This window comes from Rhinolophus sinicus, chromosome 17 (genome assembly GCF_057876585.1).
Source record: "Rhinolophus sinicus isolate RSI-liver-muscle chromosome 17, RSI-T2T, whole genome shotgun sequence".
NCBI lineage: Eukaryota > Metazoa > Chordata > Mammalia > Chiroptera > Rhinolophidae > Rhinolophus > Rhinolophus sinicus.
The window spans coordinates 144,380,022-144,404,471 of NC_142517.1; the positions used below are offsets into that span (position 1 = coordinate 144,380,022).

At 37.5% G+C, this 24,450-nt stretch overlaps 1 protein-coding gene across 2 annotated transcripts; it reads right to left on the reverse strand.

The window, feature by feature from the left end:
- Positions 1–6,740: 6,740 nt before the first annotated feature.
- Positions 6,741–22,344, reverse strand: NMI (N-myc and STAT interactor). Of its 2 annotated transcripts, none has more exons than XM_074336119.2 (9): positions 22,192–22,344; positions 21,891–22,079; positions 18,665–18,754; positions 17,609–17,704; positions 15,090–15,252; positions 10,084–10,190; positions 9,810–9,996; positions 7,896–8,002; positions 6,741–7,144 (listed from the first exon to the last, which is right to left on the reverse strand). In XM_074336119.2, the coding sequence occupies exons 3-9, from the start codon at positions 18,746–18,748 to the stop codon at positions 6,959–6,961; spliced, it is 930 nt and encodes a 309-aa protein (XP_074192220.2). In that variant the 5' UTR covers positions 18,749–18,754; positions 21,891–22,079; positions 22,192–22,344; the 3' UTR covers positions 6,741–6,958. The 2 variants fall into 2 exon arrangements, with proteins under 2 accessions (XP_074192220.2, XP_074192224.2); XM_074336123.2 differs by having other exon boundaries at positions 22,157–22,278.
- Between the last annotated feature and the right edge of the window lie 2,106 nt (positions 22,345–24,450).

The following is a 24,450-nucleotide window of genomic DNA, read 5'->3' on the forward strand; positions in this document are numbered from 1 at the left end:
AGCCAGTGTGAGGCATTATTAGTGTAGCTGCAAGCGCAGACAGGTGCAAACATTTCTAAGGATTTGGGCCTTTGAAGAATGTAAAATGCAAAAAGAAAGTGAAAATGTACATATCCTTAGATTAGCAATTCCACTTCCAGGATTGCACTAACGTTATAGTGCACAGGTGGAACTAAGATACTGTACAGAAATTTAAATTGTGTGTTGCTGGTAATACAGATAATTTAAAAAAAAAAAAAAAGAAAGAAAGAAAGAAAAAAAAAGATCCACCGTTAACCCACAAATAGCGCTATTTATTGTATGGCTAATGGCACATATAAAAAGCCCAAGGCTATGAAGATTGTAAAACAGAATGAGGTCTATATGTAATTCCCTAATTTATATTTTCTCTTCAGATTTCTATACCTAAATGCGCCCTTGAAAGTCTAATAAGCATGTGAGATTTAACAAGACCAAGCAGAACTCTCCTTCCTCCCTTTCTACCCCCTCATTAAATGTTGCACTACCCTCCTAGGAGTTCAAGCTCATGATTCACTTGCCTTCCTTAATTTCTCTTTTCCTTAGCTCTATTAATACATCCCATAAACCCATCAGCACACTCTCTCCAACTCCACTTCCACCCTCCCCAAATCAAGTCCGAATCCTGCCTTATTCCCCTTCAATTCATTCTGGATACCACACCCAGGATGATATATTTTAAATGCAAATCGGGTTTGGTCCCTGATTAAACACTTCATTGTTTTCCCATTGAACTTGAAATAAAATTTACATACCTCACCTGCAAAGCAAAATGGCCTTGATCTGTTTTCTCTGGCCAGATCCCCTAGCACTGACCTCACAGCTTCTGTTCCAATCACACAACAAGCATCTCACCTGAGGACTTTTCCTATGTATACATACATAGATATAAATTATATGTAATAGTACTCAGCAATAAAAAGGAATGAAATACTGATACATGCTACAAGAATGAAGCTCAAAAACATCATGTTATGTGAAAGAAACTGGACACAGAATGCCATATATTGTTTAATTCCATGTAACCAGACAGGACCCATGTTGAAGAGACAAAGTAGAAAAGTGGTGCCTTGGGCTGGAAATGGGAACAAAGATTAACTGTAAATGAACATCAGAACCATAATCCAAGTAGGGTCCTCTCTGGGAAGTAGAGCTCTAGTGTTCGAGTCAGGAATGCAAGTGTACCCATCTGTGCCATTGAACTTGACAGAGTAACCCTTAACCTTGTATGTGCCAACTATTCCAACTTGTATGTGCAGACAGTGATATAAATGATCTTGGATCTGTCGACAATTTCTGGGTGTGGGCTGGGATCGTGTCTCATGAAGCCGAAGAATGGACACATGGACCAGGGAGAGGCAAAAAGTTTAAAAAGAGAATAATTAGAGGCAGGAGAAGAGGTTGTAGCCCCCGAGCGGGAGTGGGTACCCGAAACTGGAAAGCCCAGTGATTGAGGCAAAAGCTCTTACTTTTATACCTTCCCTTCCCTGCTTGGGGAAGGGGGCTGGAACCTTCTAATGAAATTTATCTATCAAGTTTGTCCTGTTTCCCCATCCTGAAGGGATTAACGAAATAACCCATTCCTATCTATCAGATCTGCTCCTTTGTTTGGCCAAAAGGGATTTGAGATAATTTATTAACCTCAAGGCATATTCTCATATCTCTGTCCTGGAGTGAAGGAGACCTTCCAGAACCTGGAGTTTCAGGGTACTGCTGCTTTTTGTTTATTCCACCAGGGACCCTCCCTGTCTACCTAGCAATATGCTAACTAACCTGTCTCAACAGGTTTCAGGAGATGCTAACCGCCAAATATGACAACTTAGTATAGTGAATATTTCAAACTGAAGGAATATGAGAAATGGAATGTGCAAGGACTTTCTGACCTTCCCCCAAAACAAGTCACAAAACCCTCCAATGAGAAATGCCCTCCTTTTATCCTGAGGAAAGGAGCTTCCTTATCTCCATAGACCAAGGGACAGAGAGAGCAATCTGAAGGAATAGGCCTTGCTAAATTTCCCCCTAGCTCAGTAGTTGATATTCTGTCCTATCATTTTTCCACTTTCTATGACTTTACATAATTAATTGACCTTAGCATGAAAACACTCAGGTTTAACCATTCCTTTAGGTCTTCATTTCCTTATGAAGGCTCACGTCACATAAAATTTATCTTAAATAAACATGTATACTTTTCTCCTGCTAATCTGTCTTTGTTGGTTTAAATTTCAGATCTAGCCAAGGACTCTAAGAGGGTTGAGGAAAACGTTTTTCCCCCCTCTAGTGCCAAACTATCCTTGAGGAAGCATGACTCCAAATGTGGCCAAAATAATTCTAGCAGCTTATTACTGAAACTGCAGCCAACAAAATATTTTAATCTGTTATGGACCCAATGATAAGGCCTCCTATCTCATTGTACTTGACTCTTTCACAGCTTAAGTAAAATCAAATTGGTTGACATTTTCCCAAATGTTTTAAATTTGCAATACTGAAAAACAAAGCCCATTCTGGGATGGTTCACCTGTACTACCTTGATAATTATTTGCTTTCACAAGATGTGGCATACACTGTGAAGATTTCTAAAATAGGATAAAAAGAAAGTTATTTTTAAAGTAGTACTCACTGCTGAAAGGGAGCAATGAAATAGCCCTTTATTGCACTGTTAATGAAAGTACAGACCAATGCCTAACTTTCTGGAAAGCAATTGCAGCCACAGGTATCAAGATCCTTAACAGAATTTATATCCTTTAACATGTCAACCTGGTTGAAATAAGGTCAGGAGAACTGCAGAAAAATATTTTTATATCGAGATATACAAGGGTTTATGTACATCATAGCTCTTATAAGTGTGAAAACAATTGGAAATAACCTTAATGTCCAACAATAGGAAAATAACAACATAGGGTATATTCACAAAATGAAATGTGATATGGTTAAAAAAAAGAAAAGATTGGAGAGGAGAACATAAAATATTTACCATTATATCTGTGGGTGGATTTTTGGTGATTTTTATCTTCATTATACTTTGCATATTTTTCAAGAATAAGCGTCTTTTCCTGTTGAATACCAACCAAATACCATTAATGCCATTCACTATACAGTTCTGGCTTTCTGCCTTCCAAGCATATGGTAGGATTGAACATCCAAGCTCCTTTATGGTTGAGTAGGGCCATATCCTTACCTCTGGTTCAATTGTGAATGAAAGGGACATTTTCTGGACCAAGAATTTAATTGCCAGTTCAAGACCCTTCACAGCTTTTTGGCATCCAGAATTGAAGATGGTGACTGCCATTAGCCTGGATCCGTGAGTGTCTACCATGAACATTCTTTTTGCTGACTCATCATGGACATGTAGCATGAGCAAGGAGTAAACTTTTGTTGTTTTAGATCTCTAAAATTTAGAGATAATTTGTCACACCAGCATCACGTAGTCTCTCCAGATTGATACAGAAGTTGGTATTCTGAAAGGGAGTATTGTTATAGCCAAAACAAACAAACAAAAAACCACATACATAATCCAGAACATAATATAAAATACATGGCTTTGGCTTAGGGGCCAACTGGCAGGTAATTAGAATATATTTGTCGGAGATCAGAAGGATGGTGCTCTGCATTACCTGGTAGGAAAACATTTGGTAAAACTCACACATTTTAGCTTGGAAGGCAGATAACGTACCTAATTAGCCTGTAGTGTGTTTTAAAAAAGAGTGTGAACATCAAAGTCAGCAGTATGTTTATTGTTATTGGGAGCATTCGACAAACTAATATAAGAAAGAGAAGAGCTTTGAATTGAAATGAACCAGTTTGAAAGCAGTAATGAAAGGAAATAGAGAAAGTCCAGAAATATGGGAACTTGTAGGGTTGGAAGTAACACTTCTCATTCTCAAGATAAAACTGAGAAGAACTTTGAGTAACAAAGGCTGATTAGAACTCCGCCTTATCATAAAGATCAAATCAATAATTAAATCAAGGTTTAAATCTCTGAACACATTAAAGTCCCTCAAAGCAAAAATACCAATTAAGCTTGTGGAAGTCAATAAACCCTTTCAACTGGACAAACCGGCTCAGGGCAAAGAAACCAAAAGTGACCTGATACACCCAAAGTACCCATAATTTAGTGAAGAGAGAGAATAATGCAGCCAAGAAAACAGAGAATTATAGCAAGTAAGTCCAGATACAAACTGTTAGTGTTGCTATTACCACATGTAAGCTGACCAGAATAAAATAGGTAAGAAGCCAAGTAAAGTTTTGAATTGTATCAGCTAACTAACTAGTCACCTAGTGGAGTACAGAGACTATGATAGTTCAAAACTTTATAAAAACTTTGATCTCAAACATTGATTATAGAAAGTGTACTGACCGTGGAAGCTTTTCAGCCTCCAAGAAAGATGTATTTTAAATGTCCATTCTAGGTACGGCCAAGGAAAGTATTGGCAAAAGAAGACTGTCTAGGGTGTATGAGGACGAGCAAGAGAAGAATTTCCAGGGAGTGGAATCACGGCCTAATCAAAATTCCAGGGGGCATGGAACACACATCTACTCAATGGGATTTCAGGATGGCTTTTGGCTCTGTGACTGCTATGTGCCCCCCATTCTGTCCCTTTCTAAATGTGTAGTTTATTGCAGTCATGTTGTTCCAGTTCTATCACTGCATCTTGGGAGTCTCCAGATAAAGAGGAGTAACATTCAGACCTGATATAGAAACTACCATGCGTCACCTAGAGTTCATGCACTTTGAGTTTGCTGCCATGATTGGGGGAATTTTTCATTTTTCTCCCTTGGGGATGGGGTATATTTTGTATGTGAAGAAGAGTGATCCAAATATTGATGACTAGTAGGACAGGACAGACTATGTTCCTTATTATTCTGACTCAACTGTATCTGGTTCGCCTCATTTTTACAAGACAGAATTTTCTAGTCCCCTTATGAGATGCGAGAGAAACAACACCGGTCACTTCTGGGTCACAGCATTTTATTGCTGGTGCAAGAATCTCCAGGTTTCACTTTTTCCCACCTCCATGATTCTGGAAGAATGCCTCAAAATGGGGCATTAAGCAACTATGACAAACAGAGTCCCCTCCCAACCTGTGTTGGACATTCAATGTGAATGAGATTTGGGAGGTAGTTTGGTATGACAGGAAACTTAGTCTGTTTTGACTGATAAATCTACACACAGCAAGAGGGACTTGTAACTCCACATATTATCTTTCTTGACATATAGTAACAATGTCTTTTCACACATTAAGTAGAGCTATCTCCTCCTGGACACACAATTTAAGTCTTTCCAACTTAAAATACAATGTGTTTAATTTACCACAATGTGGTAAATTTTGAAAGACAACTTCCCTCCTGTAAAATCTCTAAACCTCTATAAATAAGCAGGAAAGCCGATGCTTGGTTTCTGAGATCCAGCCAGATCACACATGTGTGGAGTGGTGCAGAGGAAAAGTATAATTTTCTAAGATAACTAACATTTATCAAAAACCATTTTTAAAATTTAGAATTGAATGAAATTATCCACTTTACTGCCTGAAGAAGGTTCCCAAAGGAAACAAAACTGACTTTTTCAAACCTTGTCCTAAATATTAGGAAAAAATTCCTTCTGATTGACAAGTCTGCCCAGACTAAAAATGACACACCCTGTTCCAGTGAGATTGAACCAGTCGAAATTAAACAAGGTTCTTTAAATTTATCTTCTTATATTCTGGGCAGCTTGACATAATCTTACTATTTCCAAAGAACAAATGACAGAATGAGAGATTTTTTTTCTAAAACAATGAAGATTTATTATAAATGCCCAGTTTTTAGGCATAATCTCTCATTCCAAAGAGAAATGTGAGCGTAATGAATACTTCTTATGGTAGCATAACAACTTTAAAATCTAAACATAAAATGAAGGCAAATGAAGCTTTTTTATTTAAAGCTTTTCTCTGCATTTAATTTAGATGGCAAACTTTAGATAGGTTTAGAATCTTTTCTAAAAGCATTTCACTTCTCCCAGCATTTTAATATGAATTTAATTGTGCTGCTGGCTCTTCATGAAACATACGATATTAGGATAAAAGCTGTCCAAACGTTCTTTACCAAAGAGAATTTTACCTACCCTAAATAGGAACCTTGAACTTTACCATTTAAATTCTCTGCAAGTTAAAAGAGTGGGATGCTAATAAACTGAGTATCTCCAACTAAATTTTTAGCTCCTCAAGGGCAAGTACCTTCAGGCATCCCCCAGCATCTAACATGATAAGTGATGAGCCAGTAGCTTTGCATTTACTTCTCTCTTTTTTCCAAGGTTTTCAATCCCTTAAACTGTTTATTTCTGTTACAAATAAAAAAGAAAGAAAATTCTGGTCTTTACAAGTTCTATTTAGAGAGGGGATGTCCTGGAAGGAATAGGTGGCATTTGGCACACTGGGTGAAGGAAAATTCAAGAAAATAAACAACTATACTTGGTTCTGAGAAATACCTTTGTTGCTGCAGAGTGAAATACTATGGAAAGTGAGAAATGATTGCTCTTGAAGTCCCTTGAAAATTCAGTAAAGTCTACAGAAATCACAAACTGCTGAATGTAACATTTCTTTGGGGAAATGTTGAATCAAGTCTGCATATTGGTGGACCTGAGGCCAAAACAGAATTGGCCCACATGACTATGACAGAATAAGCCAACATGGCAGGGGGACAATTGTATCACTTACGGTTGATTTCAACAGACATGGTACCAATCCACATAATTTATGAACAAAACTGTTTTTAATACAATGCGCTTATTGCATTTGTAAATGGAAATGAGAAGTTCAAAACAATTAAAATACATTTTGTCTCTAAGAATATACAGACACTAAAGAATTAAAGTTTCCATTTTTTAAGGAAAAAAAATATTCATTTTTGTCAAACATTGATAGTGATTTGGGCACAGATGCTCTAATTTTCATGCGATTCCATGAACCTATTCTTGAAAGAAAGCCATGTGAGGTTGACTGAGAGAACATTTGACCGCATCTACTTCTCCACCTCCATTCTTCTCCCGTTGGAAGTGAATTATAATTAAATCCTGTACAAGTTCTTCATCCATCACCTCAATGTCCTCCAATCCGGTCAGAAGCACCGTCCTCTTACATATTCCTGAAAATACCTAAGAAGGAAAGTAAAACAATAGAAAATTATCGAAGAGCTTTGAATTGCAAAACATTACATTTATAATAAGCTCTGCTGAATATTTTGGAGTTACCTCTCTTTGGAGAGACAAGGAGCCTCAGGAAGATTTTTCAAGCAAGAAAATATCAGAGTGAGATCTGAGTTTCAGAAAGACAACGCTGGCGGCATTATGACAAATAGAGGGAAGGAGGCCAACTCTACGAATAGACCAGTTAGAGAGGTAGTCAGAGGTGAATGTGACACGCTTCAGTGACCAAAGGAATGTTCAAGGAGAAGCAAAGTGAAGAGTTAAGTAAGAGTTCTAGCTTTCAGGTTGGTGGACGAGGTAGACGGTGGTAACATTTAACACCTGAGTAAGAGCAGAAAAGGAAGCAGGTTTGGGGTAAAGACAATGAGTTCAGAGAATATGAGCAAAAAAAATATTTTTAATGCCCCATGATAGGAAACACACGAGAGAAATGTAGCTGTGTCGCCACATACAAAAATATTGTGCCATATCTAAGTAGTTTTAGTTTTAAAAAGTATACGATAAATTAAATATGGTACAGTTTTGCATTAAAATATTATTTTAAAAGACAAACTCATTCACCAAGCAGATATGAGGAAACTATTTTGATATCCCTCACTAGTAAGATTCAAATAGTAACAAACTCACAACTTTTTCTTTATTTTTGTGGGATGGGGTCAAGCAGTAAATTCCCAAAATGAAAGAAAAGAGATGACTTTACCTGAAACTTTTTCAAGTGTGTTTCTATGTATGAAGAAACAACAACTCTATGGCAGTTTTCATTTATATAAAGAGGATAGTCCTTGTTTTTCAAAATCTTGTCAGCAACTAGAAGTAAATTTTAAAAAATTATTTTATTTATGTCATAAACATTTTTAACCAAAGTTAAAACTTCCTGTAAACAGAACAATATCATAACAAACAGTAAACTGAGTGATTAATTTTTGAGAAATTCTGCAGTTCACTTAAAGACTTCACAGTACATAATTTTGAAAAATATAAGGCCAAACAATGAGGTTTAAATAGAGTTTTCTCTCTTGAACTATCTACTGCAGTCAATCAAAGCACAGAGGTCTGCAATGCCCTCAGACAGACCTACCTTAAGCTATATAAAATGCAATAACCATCGGCAAAAAGTAACCCACCCATCCAAACAAGAGTGCTTCCCAGTTTCTCAAGAATTATAAAGGAAAACTATGATTAAAATAGTATATATATACTGTTTATTTATATATATATATATATAACTACATATGTGTACACATATATATAAATTATTATATTACTATAGTGTGTATGTTTATGTATGTGTGTGTGTATCTGTGTGAATGTTAGTTATCCTATAACAAATACAAGATATTCAATAAAGTGATATAACGATGCTAACCAAAGGCGTAGGGAGAGTGTTGGATGTCATCTAGGAAAAGTGAAGGCAAGTAATAAAAATGCATCAGTTTTCTCCAAAACAAAGAATAATCAGATTTATCTTTAGCAGCACTTTTCTCCTAGAGGGAGAAAAAGGTAATGTGCCAAGATAGCATAAAATTTAACAGAAGCATTTCTAGTCAATCACTTATTTTTCCTCTCTCCAGTCCACTTTGGACTGGCACTATGGTACAGTGGATAAGAACGTAGGCCTTTGCTGGCAAGGATATGGAGAAATTAAAACATTGGTATACTGCTGGTAGGAATGTAAAATGATGCAGCCACAGTGGAAACCAATAAGGCAGCTCCTCAAAACATTAAGCACAGGATTACCATCTGATCCAGCAATTCCAGATAGACCTAAATATAACTACACAGTGGAAGAAAGAGAAGATTAAGAAAATGTTTCAATTTTTACTAAATTAATTCTCCTCTATATTATTTCAATTTTCTTTAAAAAGTACGGATTACTTTATTATGAATAAACCTAATCAATGCTTTTTAACTGTACAGTTAGATTTATATGTGCAAACCCAGGAGAAGCCTTAAGAACTAGAGCAAGAGGTTTTTATATTGAGCATCACTTGAACATATTAACAGAAGCAGCTGTAGAATCTTCTGTTTTCAATCATAAGAATGTAAACCTTCCTCAGATGATTTGGTAAAAGTCCAGTTGTACCTATAAAGGGAACAGATATCTAGCTGTCCTTTCCATTCACCCCTTGTCTTCCCTGGAATCAATTCCTTGTACCTAACAGACCTTTTTCAATCCTAATAGGTAAGATGGAAGAGATAGTGTTATAAATATATTTACATTTCTCTGCCACACACCCAGTGTGTGATCTTGGGTAAGTTACTCACCCTCCCTAGGCCTCAGTTTCCTCATCAATAACATGAGTCTAACACCCTACCTCCACTGCTGTGTTGCACATCAGAGGAGAGAAACATATAGGACTCCTGGCTCGATGCCTGGCACATGACGAGGATGTATTAGATTTATGTGCGTATTTGTAATATTATCATTCTCAGTAGCACTCATGAAAATCACTTTCAGGACTCTACCATTTTACACGGTTGAAAAAAAAAATCCCCTATTATCACGTTGTCTAATAAATTCCAGATAAAAGAAGGAGAAAAGAAATGCTTTCAAAAATGGCACAACATAATTTAAATGGCAGGGTATTCTTTAATGTCCTACATGGGTGAATACCTCCAGTTTCCACAAAGGTGATGACAGCACTTCCGGCCTGCTTATCATACTCCACGCTTTCCACTTCTCCACCTCCATATCGGGACTTAGAAAAGCTCAGTTCTAGCTTGTCTCTCATCTGATTTTCAGGGAGTTCATCAGGAATTTCAGTAACATTGATCTTCATTTTAGACACTTCTACGTGAACCTGGGAAATTATTTCATATTCAGAAATATAAATGAGAAAAGTGTCCATGTTTAACAGAATTCTGAAAAGTTTTAATCACCGTGTTACCTGGAATCTGAGTCCTGACTTCAATGGAACCGGCTTGGCCATAAGCTCCACAAATACATCCTGCATCTGCACATGATGTTTCCCCATACTGATCACATGTTGGGCAACTAAAAAACAATTTGGGAAGTATTAATTTCCAATATTTCAGTACATTTTTACCCTTTCGGTTTAAGAACAAATTATCCTAAACATTTTCAATTTGTTTTAGGTTTAAAGGATCTGATTTTTAAAATGTCTTAGGATTTCCCAGTGTAATGGTTTTGCCATCAAAGTAGGGTATATTAATGTCAAAATATATCAGCAAAAATCACAATGTAGAAATTCTCATCAAGATCTAGATTCATCTCTAAAGAGATAAGCCTGATAATTCTTCAGAAATTCCTGTATTATTTCAGCACAGCCACACCCTTCTTTTGCACTGATGACAGAATTACCAGACAATTCCCTTAGAACATTAAAGCACAGCCAGAAATTTCTTCCATGTTGAGTAAGCTGGAAAAACTTGTTGGTTAGTGTCATTCTGACAATCTTATCATTTGTCACTCCTTAATATGTTACAAACACCATAGAAATAAATATTTACTTTTTCTTCTGTCTTTCCCAAGAATATCATATTAAAGACCTCAGAGGCGTGACTATCCAAGCATAAATCTTTTTTATTTGCCATATTTAATGAGGAATTCTAATTTCACTAAAATGCTTTCGATATCATTCATTAAAAAGTTGATAGCCTTCAAATTGGTAAGGAGGAAGTAAAATTGTCATTATGTGCAGATGACATGATACTACATATATAGAGGGAGAACCCCAAAGACTCCACCAAAAAACTATTAGAACTGATAAATGAACTTGGTAAAGTAGCAGGACACAAAATTAATATTCAGAAATCAGCTGCATTTATATACACCAATAATAAAGTATCAAAAGGAGAAATTAAGAAAACAGTCACATTTACAATTGCTTCAAAAGCTATAAAATACTTAGGAATAAATTTAACCAAAGAAGTAAAAGACCTGTACTCAGAAAATTATAAGATACGGAAGAGAGAAATTAAAGAAGATGCAAATAAATAGAAACACATACCATGCTCATGGATAGGAAGAATTAATTTAGTTAAAATGTCCACACTGCCTAAGGCAATATACAGATTCAACGCAATTCCTATCAAACTGTCAAGGACATTTTTCACAGAAATAGAACATACAATCCTAAAATGTATAAGGAACCATAAAAGACCCCGAATAGCCACAGCAATCTTGAGAAATAAGAACAAAGTGAGAGGTATCACGATACCTGACATCAAATCATACTACAAGGCTGTACTAATCAAAACAGCATGGTACTGGCATAAAAACAGACACATAGATCAATGGAACAGAATAGAGGGCCCAGAAATAAATCCATACCTATATGGCCATTTAATCTACAAGAATGGAAGAAAGAATTTACACTGGGCTAAAGACAGTCAATTCAATAAATGGTGCTGGGAAACCTGGACAGACACATGCAAAAAAAGGAAGCTGGACAACCTCCTTACACCATATACAAGAATAAATTCAAAATGGAGCAAAGACTTAAATGTAAGATCTGAAACCATAAAACTCCAAGAAGAAAATATAGGAAGAAAGTTTGCAGACATTACCCTTAGTAATATTTTTATTGATACATCCCCTCAGGCAAGGGAAGTAAGAGAAAAAGTAAACATATGGGATTTCATCAAACTAAAAAGTTTTTTCACAGCAAAGGAAACCATAAATAAAACAAAAAGGCATCCTACTGAATGGGAAATGATATCTGTCAATGATACATCTGATAAAGGGTTAATATCCAAAATTTATAGAAAACTCACTCAACTCAACACCAAAAAAACAAACAACCCAATTAAAAAATGGGCAGAGGACATGAAGAGACATTTTTCTAAAGAGGACATACAGATGGCAAACAGACATATGACAAAATGCTTAACCTCACTAATCATTAGAGAAATGCAAATAAAAACCACAATGAGATACCACCTCACTCCAGTCAGAATGGCTATCATCAATAAATCAACAAACAACAAGTGCTGGCGAGGATGTGGAGAAAAGGGAACCCTTGTGCACTGTTGGTGAGACTGCAGATTGGTGCAGCCACTATGGAAATCAGTATGGAGGTATCTCAAAAAACTGGAAATGCAACTACCTTATGACCCAGCAATTCCACTCTTAGGTATCTATCCGGAGAAATCCAAAACGCTAATTCAAAAAAAATTTATGCACCCCTATGTTTATTGCAGCGCTATTCACAATAGCCAAGATATGGAAACAATGAAATGCCCTTCGGCAGATGACTGGATTAAGAAACTGTGGCACATTTATACAATGGAGTATTACTTGGCCATAAAGAAGAATGAAATCTTACCATTTGCAACGATTGGGATGGACCTAGAGGACATTATGCTAAGTGAAATAAGTCAGACGGAGAAAGACACATACCATATTATCGCACTTATAATGTCAACTATAAGTGAGATGTCAACTATACATATATATGCATATGCACAGGATATGGAGCACAGCATAAGGAACAGTCAGTGGAACTGTAACAGCTATATACGATGTCGGAGGGATGGTAGATTGGGGGAGGAGGTTATCATTTTGTGAGGGGTATAAATGTCTATTACATTGTTTTGTACACCTGAAACTAATAAAAAAATGGAAAAACAAGTTGATAGCCTTGCTATACTGATCACAAAACAATCACATCTAATTTACCATGCAAATGGAGAAGCTCAGTAATATAATTATGCCAAAAATCATTAGAACTACAAACAGCAACTATATGTCAGTTGTGTGGGAGAGTTTATTTTTAATTGTGTGACATGAGACTTTTTAACACCTCAGTTGTTAATATTTGGAGCTGCTTGTCATGAAAATAAGAGATACCCACACCTGGTCTTATAAACTTCACCTGTGTTTGTGACAATCAGCTAGCACACCACAGCTGGAGGGAGACAGAAACAGGGCTAGAAGGCAGGGCGTTGTCCTGTGCGAATTCCCACTCATTGTACCACGACAGGACTCTATAACTTGAATTATGACTCTTTTTTTTTGTAATGACAACAGGCAATAACAGAAAATATCAGTGAAGTAATATTTAGATGATGCTCTTTCCCTCCCACTCCCCACACCCAAACCTCCAACATCTGGTGATCGGATGCAGCTGAGAGGAACCACTTGTATTTAAACTTTTGTGATGCTGTCAAAAGCCAGCTCATGTCATTGTATAAACCCAAAGTTGTCCCAGGGGAGCAGGACCTCAGAGTCATGCCTAGGTGGAAGCAGCTGTTTCTGAAGAAAATCCTATTCCCAGCATTCCCAGGTAACCCCTGTGCACACTCGCTGCTTCCCAAATCCTCTCGTCCATCTCCATAACCAGTGTCAACTGCCAACATGGCTCTTGGTCTCCTCCTCCACCCTCAGCTACAGGGGTGGACCCAGAGTGAATAAACAGTATGTGTATATACTGACCTGCTAGAAGGCTTTTGAAAAATTACTATTGAGGTAAAATTGACATACACATTATATTAGCTTCAGGTGTACAGCACTGTAATTCAATACCTGTATATACTGTGAGGTGATCACCATTAAGTCTAGTTAACATCTGCCACCATACAAAGTTACAAAATTGTGTGTGTGTGTGCGTGTGTGTGTGTGTGTGTGTGTGTAAGAACTTTTAAGATTTACTGTCTTGGCAACTTTCAAATACAATTTTTCAAATGCAACACAATGTTACTGACCAGAGTCACCGCACTGTACCTTACATCCCCATGACTGATTTATTTTATATCTGGAAGTTTGTTCCCCGACTCCCTTGAATCCCTTTCTCTTTGGACACTTATTTTCAGGTTATAATGATGGACCAGACATCAGGAGACAGGAGACATAATAATAGATTCTCAGCATCTGAGCTCTGGGAGGGCTTCTGAAGACCATCTGGTCCTGCCCCATAACTGGACATATGGTGGCCTGCTCAGAGGAATGCTGGTCCAGTAGAAAGTACATGGGTACTCAGGGGTTGGCTCTCAGCTCTGCAATTTGTTAACTGTATAGACCTTGAGCAAATTCTTTATCTTCTTTGAGTTTCTGTTTCCTAATCTGGAAAATTCCTAACATGTAGCAATGATGACAGCTAACACTTATTGTTTATTATGTGTCAGACACTGTGCTAAGTATTTCATCAACATTTCTCATTTAATACTCAAAGCAGCCCCATGAAGTAGGTACAACCACAAAGCCTATCAATAGTTAGCACAGTGCCTGACATATAATAAACAATAAGTGTAATAAAGATCTGAGATTTATAAAGAATCCAACCCAAATCACACTTCTAGAAAGGAGCAAAGCTGGCATACAAAGCCAGATTCTCCTCACTAAGGCGCCACCAGCTCTGAACAGAGTCCAACACCATGGCGAACTTAGGAAACATCAGGTTCCATCCCAAATCTCGGATTCCGAGGCTCTTTCCATTCACTGGTTATGTGCCCATAGGTAAATCACTTAATCACCTAAGAATCTGTTTTCTTGGCTATAAAATATAAATAGTAACTCTCCTATCTTATCGCTTTCATAGAATCAAGTGAGTATAAAAATGAGATAATGTCAGTGAAAACTCCCTGAGCACTGCGTAGAGCTCTATGTCCTTGAAACATTGTTACTAGTATTATTATTAGAGGTAGCAGGTGGAATAGAAAGAGACAGGTATTGGACATCACAATACCTGCACTGGAGTCTCAGGGCCATTGTGTTCTGAATGAGTGATCATATTCAAGTCACTTAATGTCTTAGAGTCCGTTTTATCATCTATGAAATAGGGGTTATCATACCTGCCTCAGAGTTTCAATATAAAGATTATATGAAATAATATGTGTAAAAATTGCAGAGCAAAGCCAAATATCTAAGAAAGCTTTTGAAAGTTCAAGCGCTCTCCAAAGGTAAGTTCGTCATATTATTGAACATTAGTCATACCTTCTTCTTCTTCAAAGGTGATAAGCGCTTCTCCTTTTTGCAGCTCATAAGGAATAGGGGAGCTCACTTGAAATGAACAGGAGGTATTTAAAAATCGGCGGTAATTCTCAGGATACTCTAAAGATGTAAATTTCAAGTTTGGATCAGGAATATCCTCTTGAACCTAATTCAAACAGAAATGTTAGGTTAAAATTGACAAGAAATAACTTCAGTCCTTCCACTGATAATGTGATCATTCAATAATTCATTCACCACTGATTTCAGAACCCCACAGTCTTCTTTAATAACTTTAGTAATTGCTTCTGCCAGGTAAGTACTCGGTAATGTAATCAGATGCTGATGATTTAATATCATTTCACAAATGAAATTATAAGTATATAATCTCTCACTTTTTCTAATCAATGTTGGAAAAGGTCAATATTTGATGATGTTCAATTCTAAAACCTACATCACTTCTGTAGATAAGTACCCTTTAAATAACTATGCCAATACTAGGCTAGCTCACAAGGAAATCATTAGACAGAATGTTTACTCTTACTGCAAAGAGGTACGACATGAAGTCAGGAGTACACTATAGGTAGTTATTTTGATAGCATACCCAAATAATTTCATCCAAAAAGAAAGACTCATGAATTATATGAATTAAAATTTATCAAATTTAAATGCCCCCTTCCCTAACACATGCCCATCAACTTTTTAACCATTACTACAACTTAGGTTTATAAAAATGTGAAGGGACACTATCAACCAGCTTTGTAATCTGGAAGATAAAGTTAAGTGGTTAACACTCAGCTCCTTTAAATCACTGGGATCAACCGACCTATACAATTACACAGAAATGGACAAATGAGTCTGGTGTTTGCATTTCTATTTCCCATAGTTATTGACATGCTGAAATAAAAGATCTTATCACAAAGAGATTAGAAATATTCAGTTATTTGATCGACTCTTCTATTCATTTATATCTTTACATGTAATTTCAGCAGAATTTCTGATCACCATAATTCGGATTTCAAAACAATCTGTAACGTCTGAGAAAAAGCAAAGTGTCTCCCAATAATGTGGAGATATTCTGTATACAGGCACTGCTCATTTTATCGTGCTTTGTTTTACTGCACTTCACAGATATTGGGTATTTTACAAATCGAAGAGAAGACCCACCATCAGCAAATAGATTACAATTTGCTGACAACTCAGATGATGGTTAACATCTTTTAGCAATAGAGTATGCTTTAATTAAGATATTCCATTTTTTTCTTTCGACATCATATTATTGCACACTCAATAGACTACAGTACAATGCAAACATAATTTTTGTACGTACTGGGAAACCAAAAGATTTGTGTGGCTCACTTATATCGCAATATTCGCTTTATTGTGGTGGTCTGGACCTGACTCCCAAAATCTCTGCACCTAGAGAAGTCAAGAGCGTTTGGAGTGAGAGTGAGAGTGCCTGACTGTCGTCCTGAGCACACTCCAGCAGACAGCAATTGGCTCATGTCCTCCCGACCAGAGCGAGAGACCTCTGTAACGTGGATCAACTGAGCTGGCCGGTTTCTCAAGGCCCTTTGAGATGTAAAACTAAATAAATAATTCTGTCTCCAGTCTGAAAAGTAACCAGAATCTTAATAGAGTCTTCTCTAAGTCTCAAACATGAGAAACCGCACTTCCTGATATTCAATCTTATCCCCCATTTCAGAAACAAAAAGTGACAATGCGTTAAGCATTTAAACATGTAAATAAACTGAATTTTTTTTAACAATATGAGTTGTTACGAAGAAAAAAGAGGTGAAAGTTATGTCTAATTCAAAGGCAGGAAAAACTGCAGGAGAAAATAATGAGAAAGATAGATGTCCAATTTTTTTAACTGAAACACATTTAAATTACTATAGCACCTTGGATGAGGAGAACAAAAAGAATTTAGTGAGACGACCAAGAATTTGATCCAAAAATGATTGATAACGACCATTTTTTTGTTTTTGTAAATTTTATTAACGTATACGTAAATATTAAAAAGTACATTATCATAAGTATACATCAAGATGAAATTTTACAAAATGATCACACACGTGTGACCTTCATGCAGATCAAAACAAAATGACCAACACCCCAGAAGCCCCTTGAATTTCCTTCTAGTTCCTATCTGCCCCCAAAGGTAATCACCATGCTAATTTCTAATACCCTGCTTTTGTGCTCTAATTAAATGGAAGCACATGAAATGCCCCGTTTTATCTCTTTTGACTCAATACCGTGTTTATGAAATTCATCCATGTTACTGCGTGTAGTTGTAGTCTGTTCATTCTCATTGCTTGTAGTATTTCATTGTGTGAATACACCCCAATTTATTAATTCACTCTACTATGGACAGATAGTGAGTTGTTTTCACTTTGAGACTCTTACAAACAGTGGTGCTGTGGATGACCATAATGTTTTAAAAGTGAATTTTATATAATAAAATCGTTTTTTCTGAAAAATGGTGTCATTAAAAATGTGATACACACAATAAGTAAAAGGGTTACCTGAGCGGTTTTGGTGGCCTCTTGCAACTCAACTTCAAGCTTTTGGATCTCGTCCTTTAACTGAACATTTTCCTTCACCATTTCATCAATTAATTTCTAAAAAAAAAAAATCAAATAGCACCAAAAATTTAAACAGCCCATGACCTCATTTTTCTAAATGAATTAAAGAGGCTAAATGTCTCTCACCCTGAACAAGGCCAAGAAAGACATTAGACAGCCTCAAAATAAGTCTGATCACATGAATAATTAATTTGTTGGATGTTTCATGTCATTTCCTACCATTCCCAAATATTATCTCCATTATACAAACAAGGAAACCACCTTTCACATTGATCAAATCACAGAAATTTCTACAGTAGAGCAAGGATTGACACCCTGATCTGAACCTAAGTTCAGTGCTCTGTCAACTCCCTTCCTAGTTATTTGTGACTACAATATGTCTTTTAAATTGCACATATATTCTCTGGGGCAATTTTAAAAATTTGCTGTGATTCCCATAGTACAGGGGCTTTGACACTCCAGACATGGCCTTGGGTAAATGGTTTAACCTACCTGAGCCTCCCTTCCCTCTTCGGTCTGATCAGATCATTGTTAACTACTGTGTTTCCGAAAATAAGACCTGGCCGGACAATCAGTTCTAATGCTTCTTTTGGAACAAAAATTAGTATAAGACTGGGTCTTATATAATAATATAATGTAATGTAATATAGTATAATACCAGGTCTTATATTAATTTTTGCTCCAAAAGACGCATTAGAACTGATTGTCCGGCCAGGTCTTATTTTCGGGGAAACACAGTAAGCTCTTAACTTCTAGGTACAAATCAAATAAATGAGGTAGTGAAAAAGTAGCTAATGTTGTAAGCCTTGTAAGACAAAGTAGTAATATGATTCTTCTTGTAAGGCTTGAATGATGGAAGTAAAAATAAAATTTGGAAACCCTAATATCCTCCCAAATTCAAGACAATGTTGGGCAAAGACATAAAAAACATGCTTCACTGCAAAACTAATAGATATAAGTTAATTTTAATAATACCCAATAATTTTTCCTTTTTACCTGGTATTGTTCATCTTTCTTGGGTTCGTCATCATGCCAATCCGCCTTAAGAGCTTGTTTTTCCTTGTCTTCACCAGTTGCCATGATTCCCTAATTATCATAACATGTTTAATATTTTAAAAATAGCATATACAAACAAACTCAATAAGCAAAAATGACAACCTTTAAAACCCTTTCAGCGGAAACATCTCTTCTTTGTTACATCTTTTTTCCTGTCAGCAAAGTCTTTATTATCATGTGGCTTATATTCAAACAAAGTCTATAATTCAATAATTTCACACCTGTAAATACATAAAAGGGTTATAAAAATCCTTTGCTTTTCAACACAACAATAGAAAACAATGGGTCTTAATATCCCATTGTAGTTAACATCTCAATCGTATTATGATGTTCCCTTTTAAAAGACTATTACTTTAGTCTTCTAGCCTTTTCTAGGACTGAGACCGGAAAAGTACAAGACAGGCATCTTTTGGTGCCAGAAAGCAAGGAAGTGCTCAAAGAATAATGAGGCCATGTCAAAAGGACAAAAGATCCAGCTTGAGGAGGTTGTCACTGGCCAAAATATGGGAATAAATTAATTGTAAGAGTAAATAATGACAGCAATGATTAAATCCACTGAGTGAAATAACTGATGTAAATAAATAAATTGAAATGTTGGTGAGGAAAGGACCATTTAGTTTCAAAATACAAAAAAACTGATTAATTTCAAAGGGGAAAACAGCAACTTTAAAGTGGAGAAGCCAAGCAGACGCCACTATCATGAAATAATCAAAGTAAATAATGAGATAAATCATGTGCCATCTGATAGGCTGCACTAAGAACACAGCATGACTTCTATGATATTCCTGCCAAAGATGCATAATCTGAATCTAAGCATGAAGAAACATTACACAAACTGGCCTGTTCTCTTCAAAAGTGTCAACTTCATAAAAGCCAAGGAAAGATGGAGAAACTGTTCTAGACAGAAGGAGACTAAAGAGATCACAACTAAATGCAAGGCATGATTCTGAACTGAGTCCTTTGTTATACAGGATATGATTGGGACAACTGGCAAGAAATGAATTGAATCCAAGAATTAGACGGCAGTAATGTACCAATATTAAATCCCTGATTTTGAACACCTTTCTTGTAGGAAATATATGTTCAAGAATTCCAGGGCAATGGGTCATGAAGTTGGAAATGTATTTTCAAATAATTCACTGGGAATAAATGTTGCTTGTATTGTACTTGCAACTTTTCTGTAAGTTTTAGATGGTTTCAAAATAAAAAGATATATACCTTATACATAGCTCCCTATTCTACCAACAACTGCAGAACCCTCATGATGCCATTCGGCATTCATCCAAGGTTTTACACGATCTAACCCAATGTACTTTCCAGTCTTATTTAGACGATTCCTGGATTAAGTCCCTTAATCACACAGAGCCCTCGAAGGGTGGCTCTTTTCCCTCGTGCCTCTCAAAATGTCACATCCTTCTTCTCCTCCCACCTTGATTTCCATCTAATGAAATCCTAGAGTTCTTCAAGATCCATTCCAAATTTCCCCCTCAAGTTCTTGAAGCCTTTTCTGATTCCCCCAAAAGACGTTACTTCTCCTTCTTTTATCTCCCTAAAAGGAGCTTTAATTATGTACCTGTGTTATTTTCCAAGATCACGACCTTGAGGCCAGAGACCAAGTCCACTCCTCCCTATAACCACTCAGAGCACAATAGAAGTTTACACACTGAAAACACCCAAAATTTATAAAACTGTGTAGTATCTTGACTCAGGTATTCTGCTCAGGACATTCCAGGCACATGAAGTTCTCTTATTACATTTCCAGAAAGCAGAAACTGCAACATTATTTGTTTTATAAGTCAATATTCGTTAAAGCTTATAATAAAGGCTCTCAATATATTTAACTATAAATATCCCCCAAACTTCTTATGGTATATTTAGTATCTGGATACTTTCCCTATTTGCATGAGTGGGATGTACAGTAATAGCCTTCCTTTGATGCTGTCAGATGGGTGGCCCCTTTAAAGATGTCCACATCCTAATCCCCAGCATCTGTGAATATGTTAGGTTACACTATAAAGGAGAATTAAGGTTGTAGATTGAATTGCGGTTGCCAAACAGCTGACTTTAAAATATGGAGATCATCTTGGATTATCAGTGTGGCCCAAGGAATCACTAAGGTCCTTTAAAGTGAAAGAGGAAGGCAAGGAGACCAGAGTCAGAGTGAGATGTGCTAACAGAAGAATGGTCAGGGAGATGTAACGTCTAACGGCTTTGAAGATGGAGAAAACACTGAGCCAAGGAAGGTGGACAGCCTGAAGAAGTGAGGGGGGAGGGGGCGGGGAGGCAAGAAAACAGATTTCACCCCAGTCGCCTACCAGAGGGAAGGCAGCCCAGCCCTGTAGACAGGTTGATTTTAGCCCAGATTCAGGTAGGTCTTCCAACCTACAGAATTTTAAGATAATAAATGTGTTTAAGCCACTAAATCCTTGGCAATTTGCTATGCCAGCGAATGAAACAAACAAACAAAAAAACCAATACAAATCGCCTCCACCCATCTACTACCTATTTTTCTGATATACTCATATTATTGTGGTGTCAAGTGTGATAGAAACGAATTTTCCCATATGCATGCCAGGCAGCAAAACGAAGGAAACGAGGGAAAGCAAGAAGGTGGTGATTAGTAAAATGGTGATACACATTTATAGTTTTTTAAAACCCTCTGTGTGTTGTACAGACAGGGAAACACCGTCTTCTCCTTTGGCTATCTCTTTCAAGACTATCCCTGCATATTCTTCAAAGTAAGGCACGACTGCCAAACACTGCACCTGCCAAGGAGAGTAAATCCCCCTAAGGAATCTGTTTTTCTAAGAACTCTCTCTAGAGACGCTGCATGAACAGGGGAAACACAAACCATTTTAAGTTTCAGTTTCCGGAAAGAAGCAAAGCAAACTAAGGAGACCGGGTCAGAGGCCGGCCCGGCCTAGAGAAGGCACAGTGGGCCGGGGGGCAGGCGCGCCCCCTCGCCGGCAGTGTGGCCGCAGCGACCCGGGCAGCGGGCAGCGCAGGGGCGCGGGGGGCGCAGAGCCGCCGCCCGGGGCCCTCGGAGGGGCCATCCTTCCGCGCGCCATTTTCCGCCTCCGCGCAACGCACCTCCCTGCGAACCCAGGGCCTCTACCCCGGACAACTAGGGGCAGGGATGGCAGCCGGGAAACGGGGCCCCACTCACCCGCCTCGCCCGCCGAGCGCCGCGCCCCGGGGCCCAAAGTGCCCGACCTTCGCGGAAACTTCGTGCGGCCGCGCCGGGAGCAGCGCCGCCGAGTCGCCCGGAGCCCGGGAGCGGGACGGGACCGTGCGGGTCCCTGAGGCTGGCGCTGCCTTATCCCGAGTGGGTGTCGCTCAGATGAACAGTTGGGTCCTTAAAAAAGAAAAAAGAGAAAACTCAGCTCAAATGGCGATTCTCTTTAAAACCAACCATTGCTCGGAATACCAGACCTGCTGTCTCCAATGATTAATCGCTAACAACTTACAGTTTTCACTTTCGATTTTTAAAACGTCGTTGTTTCGTTTTTGTTTTGAGAGTATCTATCCCAGAAGTATTCCTGAAGTTTCCATTAACACTAATTTTAGGACATATATTCAAAACCAGTCTTGTGTGTGTGTATGTTACTGGACCTACTCTTGGAAAAGGGAATTGAAACCAAGTCAAGTCAAAACGGGAGTCTATTCAGATTGTATAACTCGCATTGTAATGGCTTGGTCATTATAACCTTAATCTACAAATGTTTACAGCCAGCACAAGATCAACTTTTCTGTGTCTTTTGCAATGTCCTCTGGGCCCAGGAGTTGGGAAGTTGTGTTCAGTGGGTTTCTATGACCCATGTCCCTTGAAAGTTTTCTTTTAATCTTTTATTTTGTTGTGAAGCTTGTAAATAAATACTTCACTAGGTGTGATCCTTTCCTTTGAAAATAAAACCATCTGGCTTATTTCAAGAACTGCAGTGTTTCTTAATCTTACGTAAAGAACCACCCCACAGCTGCACTTGCTTATAGAGGACAGCAAGTAAAGGTACCAAATTAATTTCCAGGCATAAATTCTAGTTTGTAATGCTATGTAGTCATATATAGTAACCGATACAGTGGTCTAAAATAACTGATAAAAGTCAAATTCCTTGGTATCAGTAATATTGATGGGAATCTATTTAAAGTGGCTCTTCTAACAAAAAAATAAAGTGGTGTATGATGACTTTTGTGCTCATCAGTCCAGTTAAGTACAAAAACTCCATCTGTTGCAACTTGAGAATTACTTCTCTTCTACCTTAGAATTTCAAAGAGCGTGAACTCTAGAAGTGACCTAGTTCAACCTCATTTCTTCTTTTGTCTTATTTTTGTTTTTTATAAGAAGGTTATAAGCAGCAAGACCATGACCAGAACAGGACTTATCTAATATTGACTCAGATCCTGTTAAAGGGCGAAGGATGCTGGTAGTAGAGAAAAAAGCCCTTTGGGCCACCTTCATGCTAAAACCAGGCCAGGTGTAACAACAGCCTGAGTTCATCTCACCTTGAGATCCAGGACTCTGCAAAGCGCTGGGATTCTAAAAATGAGTAATAGTCAGCTCCTGGATATTAACAATTATAATGCTGGCATCTACTAAGAGCTCCTGGGCATCTTGTAAACCTTTTTATTTTGCCAACAACAATATGAGATACAGGTAGTACCATACTTTGCAGATAGGGACACTAAGGCTTGAAGAGACGATCCAAAATCAAGCAATTAACATATGATGACATTGGTAAAACTCTTGACCATGAAATCTGTCTCCACACTGTGTTCTGTGGTGAATAGAGAAGGACATCTATGGCCAGATAGGACTGGGAAACGGTGCACACTGGATTCACTTTTGGGGATTCACAAATGCACACCCGCACATGAAGAGTTTTGAGAAGTAATGCAGGAAAAATTAAAACACATTAAAAAGTTTAACTTTATTCCAACTGCTTTGACCGTTAAATCCATCTTTTTTGATGGAGCAGCTATTAAAATCTTGAAGAGTTTCTAATGGGGCAATTTGGGGAACACTTTATGAATGATGGCGCTCAGGACATGCTACCCCAAAATGTGCATCTTAGCACATTGAATAATTTAAGCTGAAGGAGTTTGAGAAAACAGGAGAAGAATGTCATTCTGGCCTTTCCCCTACCACTCCCCCTCTCCTCTGAAACAGGTCATAAAACCCTCCTGTGAGAGGTACATTCTTACCTCCAAAGACAAATGGATGCTGAGAAAAATTCAAACAAACAAGTCTTGCTGTTTCCCCAGTTAACTACACTCACCTCATACTCCTGCACCTATCATATTTCTCCACAACTGTACACTCTTCATCAAACCCAGCATAAAATACTCAGATCTAACTGTTCCTTTGGGTCTTCATTTCCTTACGAAGGCTCCAATATCATGTAAAGCTTATATTAAACATATTTGTATGCTTTTCTCCTATTATCTGTTTTTGTCAGTTTCATTTTCAGACCCAGCCAAGACCCTAAGAAGTTAGAGGGAAACCTTCTCCTACACTACACTATAATATATTATTTCCTAATATAAAAGTTGTTATTTATGGAATGTCTGTCACACACTCAATAAATATTATGTTGCTATGAGATGCCTTGACATCTCATGTAAATCTACACTGCCATGACATGAGATATATACATATATGCTACACATTTATCTCCGCTACTCGAAGGCAACGAACTCTCCTCCCAGACTTCCCTATAAATTCACACACA

Coding starts and splice junctions, on each gene's coding strand:
- NMI (XM_074336119.2), bottom strand. CDS start 18,748: ATGGCAACTGGTGAAGACAAGGAAAAACAAGCTCTTAAGGCGGATTGG. Junction 15,253..17,608: donor AGGCCACCAAAACCGCTCAG/GTAACCCTTTTA, acceptor TGTTTGAATTAG/GTTCAAGAGGATATTCCTGA. Junction 10,191..15,089: donor CACCTTTGAAGAAGAAGAAG/GTATGACTAATG, acceptor ATTGTTTTTTAG/TTGCCCAACATGTGATCAGT.